This window comes from Alligator sinensis, unplaced genomic scaffold (genome assembly GCF_000455745.1).
Source record: "Alligator sinensis unplaced genomic scaffold, ASM45574v1 scaffold32_1, whole genome shotgun sequence".
Classification (NCBI taxonomy): Eukaryota; Metazoa; Chordata; order Crocodylia; family Alligatoridae; genus Alligator; species Alligator sinensis.
In genome coordinates this window covers 1,229,879-1,234,806 of record NW_005842409.1, presented here as the reverse complement: position 1 = coordinate 1,234,806, position 4,928 = coordinate 1,229,879, and the positions used below count along the sequence as shown (strand labels likewise).

At 42.3% G+C, this 4,928-nt stretch overlaps 1 protein-coding gene across 2 annotated transcripts in view; it reads right to left on the bottom strand.

The window, feature by feature from the left end:
* The window catches only part of SAMD13 (sterile alpha motif domain containing 13), a 23,373-nt gene that overhangs the window by 16,092 nt on the left and 2,353 nt on the right, over nt 1-4,928 (bottom strand). Inside the window, exons 1-3 of one of the 2 annotated variants that reach the window (XM_025211533.1) lie at nt 3,736-3,813; nt 2,911-3,154; nt 2,261-2,345 (exon numbers count right to left, since the gene is read on the bottom strand). In XM_025211533.1, the coding sequence (XP_025067318.1) occupies nt 2,261-2,345; nt 2,911-2,962 (137 nt within the window). In that variant the 5' untranslated portion in view covers nt 2,963-3,154; nt 3,736-3,813. Of the gene's footprint in view, nt 1-2,260; nt 2,346-2,910; nt 3,155-3,735; nt 3,814-4,928 lie in introns of those variants that run through there. The other variant, XM_006030015.2, reaches the window with a different exon arrangement.

Sequence of the window (4,928 nt, the reverse complement as noted above, 5' to 3'; positions counted from 1 at the left end):
TGTCGCCAGCAGTGAACGAGATCTGTCTTAGAAGGAGGAAGACAGGAGACTGAGCTGGAGCACACTTCTGCCATCAAGGCGCTGCTGCACCATTTGAGAGTCCTGCTTCCTCCCAGCAAACTCCTTGGGCCAGTACATGTGCCACTTACTGCTCCCATTTCGAGATTCCTCTCCTCCTCCATCATGCTGGAGACTTGATTAATCTAGTCTGTTCGCATGTACTGTAATTACAGTGCAACAGAGCAGCCTCCCAGCTTGTGTACAGGCACCCTTAGAGACCAAGTCATTTGTTACTTCAGACTGAGTGTGTCTACACTAACTTTTATGTGTGCCTAAACTTAATGTACATTTGCCTAATGTGCATTAAGGCAATTTAAGCGCACATCTACTCATGCACACAGTAAAGCACATTAACGCAGTGTGCGGGCTGACTTTGACTGAAGTTAGTCCCAAGTCAGTTGACATACACAGCATTAATGTGCCTTAGCACATCTACACGTGTGTTAAGGCACTTTAGCTATTCATGCCTAAATTTGATACCTGTTTTTGCAGTTATCAAATTTAGGTGCAAATAGCTTAAAAATCACCATTTTTAAGGCGCATTAAGGACATGCATGTGTAGACACACACCCTTAATGCACCTTAAAAATGGCTAAAGTGTCTTAAATTGGCATATGTAGACACGCCCTCTGTGATTGTGCAGATGGAAGGTACCAACATACTTGCAGCTTAAGCTGCTTTCTCTCTACATATGTACAAATATAAACAAATCAAAGTTCTGCTTGGGGAAATACAACTGTCTTAGCTTTTAGTATGACCAAAGTACAACAGCACAAAAAACTGCAGAGCTCAAAGGCCTGAATCTGCTCTGCCTTAATTAATACAGTTGCTTCTTTATCTAGATTTACAATACTAGAGCCATCTTTTTAAGGTTCTATACACCCTAACATACTTTATTATCGTAAATACATTTAAATTAACCTCACCAGCACTGTAATCAGTACCACTGGAACTCAGCCAGTTAGTTACCCACTTCATTCATCATCCAGGACACACACCATCTGCTTTTTCCAGCAATCATACCAACTGGATGTACTACACCTATGCAGATCAGGAAGAACTCAGCTGGGGCAGAGACAGAGAGAGTATAAGAGAAAATTCAGGCCCTACAATGATATCGGAGGGGTATGGGATTAAAGTGCATAGGGAGTGCATAGAGAGCTGTTAAAACAGAAAATGAGAGAGTTAAATATGTTGGTATTCTGTCTATAGCTTTAGTTTTTGCCATCAGCCAACAGGCAGAGTTATGATAAGAGACTATGAAGATCTTCATTTTACAGAAATCAAAGTACTTCTCTCTACACAGAATCACAAACTTGACAGAACCAAGTGCACAGTTCAGATTTGCTTTATTTTCACATGCATAGCATAGAAGTGAATCTCTTAACAGTAGGGTGACCATATAATTCTTAAGGAAATCCAGGACAGTAAGAGAATCTGGGATGGGGAGTGTTGCACTCATGTGTGCACGCACACGCACCCGCACCTGCCCCACCCACCTCACACTGTAGCTCCCAGGAGCCCTGATGGCGGGCCAGGATAGCACGGAGGCTCATGGCCAGACTTCATGCCTCACATGCAGATGCTGGACTTGGCTGGGAGCAGCCTCTCCTCCTCGCCACCAGCAGCAGCCCCAACATGCAGCCCAGGCCTTGGCAATGGCCACTGTGACAGGCCACAAGGCTGCTGGTGACGGACAGCTGCCCCAGCTCACCCCACACAGGTGTTCCAGTCCTGGCTGATCCCCCACAGGCAGAAGGAGTGGTGGTCAGCCCAGCTGGCCACCGCCCAACCTGCCACTGCTGCTCAGCAGAAGCCAGGCCAGACACTGCTTGCAGCAGCAGCCTCTGCCTGCAGCAGCAAAATCTGGGACTTTTGCTTCAATTTACACCAACCAGCTGGGATGCCGGGAAAGCCTACAAAATTTAGGACCGTCTCAGCCAATCCAGGACACATGGTCACCCTACTTAACAGTCTCGCAAACTCCTACATGCTCACTTTAACAGTTCAGTGGCCGAGATACTTCTGTATCATGGCTGGAATATACTAAAGACAACTGAGAACAGAGAAAGCTTATAGCCAACCCAGAGGCAGGGTCCCTCTCTCTGCCGCCATGCCATTTAGGATTTAAAATCAATCCCCATGCTGTCTACGTATACTGGATGCTATATATCATATTATACATTATGGATTCACTTACTTTTTGACATCCAGAGAGCCATTTTCCTTGTTTTCCATGTCAACAGAAAGCATGGGAAGGACAGAGGTTTCTTTCACTTCAGAAACTGATCAATAAGGGGGGAAAAAACTGTGTTAAATTATTAGCAAGTAATTTAATGTAAAGCAATATAATGTAACAGAAACAAATGTTCTCTCCTAGACCACAGTTTTTCCACTGGAGAGCAGAAGTTACCGGTAAGGCCCTGCATTCCTCAGAACAAGAGCTGATAGCATCTAATAAACTAGGAAAAAGAAGGTGGCTGGTGCTCCAAACTGCAGAGGTACTTGCTTTTAAAAGTCAGTATTGCATGTTAAATTGTGTGTTAAATTTGACTCTTTTCCAAAATAATTAGGTATGTTCTATAAGTATTTTCTATGTCCCCCCTCACCCAGGTATCTTGAGTCACTCGCATATAAGTTTGTCCTCAACACATCTCTGTGAGATAGGGAAATATCAATACCCCCATTTTACAGATGGGGAACAAAGGCACATACGAGTCAGGCGGCTTACTCATGGTCTCACAGGAGACTTGTGCCAGAGACAAGAATTGAGCCCATAACTGCCACGACCATCCTTCCTGAGCTACTGCATACCTGTCCTGAGTTCAGAAGAGATAAGCTTGGACTCACCATAAACACAGTGAATTTGAAGAAAATCCAATTTGTTCCCGCTGTTTCCCATGCAGAGTGGTTGGATATTTTCCACAATAGATGTTTTTCCACCTCTACCATGTTCACAAGACACACGTAGAGGTGAACCAAGACTTTCTAATTTTTTTTTAGCAAGTCATTCCTATCACACTGTGTAACCAACCAAAGATTCAAGATGCTCTAACTGTGGCATTAATGGATTCCAACAAAATGTCACAGAACCCTGGGAAGAAGTGAGGAATGGGGAAATCATTATATTTATCTAAAGTTTACAAAAATCTATAGGGGAAATTGACATTATTTAACAAAAAACTTTTTGAAAAATAATATTATATTGATTAGCAAGATGCAAAACGCCAAATACAACTGCTACAAACTAAACAAAAAGGTGCTTCTTCCTGTAGTGTAGATCAGATAATTTAATGCAATTTCCCCAGATGGCTTACTTCGTCTAAAGAGATGACTGCAAAATGACAAGTGCAACAATTATACTATTCACAAAACATTCTGCCCAATACAGCGAAACAAGACTGAAAGAACAAATAAAGCTGCAAAAAGTGTGGTATTTTCATTTAGGAACAAACACACAGGCACACAAACTTCCAGTTTTTAATTACTGAGATTATCTATCAAGAGGTTGCCTCCCCCACCCCCCCCCTTCCCCCAGTGTGCAAGGAACACTTTCATTTGGAAACTGTTACACACATTCACCATTTTATAAGCATCTCAGAAATCATTCATCAGGCAACATTACACCACATTGTCATTTTTTTCTAGGAAAAAAAGTAAAAAAGAAAAACCTACCTACAAGCAACTAAAACAAATAATTTTACAAGCTTATCAAGAAGAGCAAAAGAACCCCCAAGGTTTCCTTTCATAAAGTAGGCTGGCAAAGGAATTCAATAAGGAGGTACAATTTGACACAGTGAAATAAGATCAGGCTGGCTTAGAGCCAGCATGACGTTAGGAAGCTCATACAAGCTGCACCGACTGCCTTCTGTTTCATGGCTGACTTTTTAAAGACACAGTGTTGTGCCTGCTCACTTTTTGCTAACTACCTCCAGCACACTTATCGAATGCTATAAGTCATAGCTTTCCCACGGTAGAACATTTAACACCTGTCTTGTAAAAAGAGCCTAGACTCTTTTGAAATGAATTAATTTCTCTCCCCGCCACTCCTGCCTTTCTTCATCGACCCACTGCTTCCTTTCTAATGCTTACACTGTTTTTGTTAAAAGTAATGAGGGCTTTCCAGTGAGCTGGACCCTAGTGAAAAATTCAGAGAGCAAGTGAGCAAATTTCAGATAGGAACGGGAAGAAATAACTGCAGAAGCTATTGAGCCTCGGTCTCCCTGTAAAAGTATTTGCCTCTGGAAAGATCTTCAGACAGCATCATTTTAGCTTTTTTTGTTGTTGTTAGGAAAGGTTACTTTCAAAGAGAGCAGTTAATCCCCAGTATCATTATGCAGGAGTGTAACACATTTAACACTCAATGCCAAATTCACGATTTGGGGTTTCTGGAACTTCCACCTTGTAAATACGTCCAACCCAAATGAAACATATTTAGTCAATTCAGTCAGAAGAAACTTTGCTCAAATGGGAAAGCAGCTTACCCAAGGGAACTTTTACATAAAGTCGAAGCAATTAGGTCTGGAAGGATTAATCGCAGAATGCACTTCTTTAATGGATGGGTTAATAACAAGAAGGACAGAATGCTCCTCCTGCCTTCCACAGCCAGAAACTGAAAGTTACTTTCCTTGCAGATGTGCGTTCAGTATGACAAAAGAGAGGTCTGACTGGAAGAGATGAATAGAGGAGCTCTGGGGAAAAGACTGCACCACCCTCAGCTGAGTTGTACCCTACTTTAAGCAGGCTTCTAGGGGCTATATTTGTAGAGTAAGATATTGTTTGAGGCAAGTACAACTGGCCAATTCTGGCCCTGTGAGAAGAAAGCAGAGACAATTTTCCACAACTAACACTATTTCTGAACGGCAATC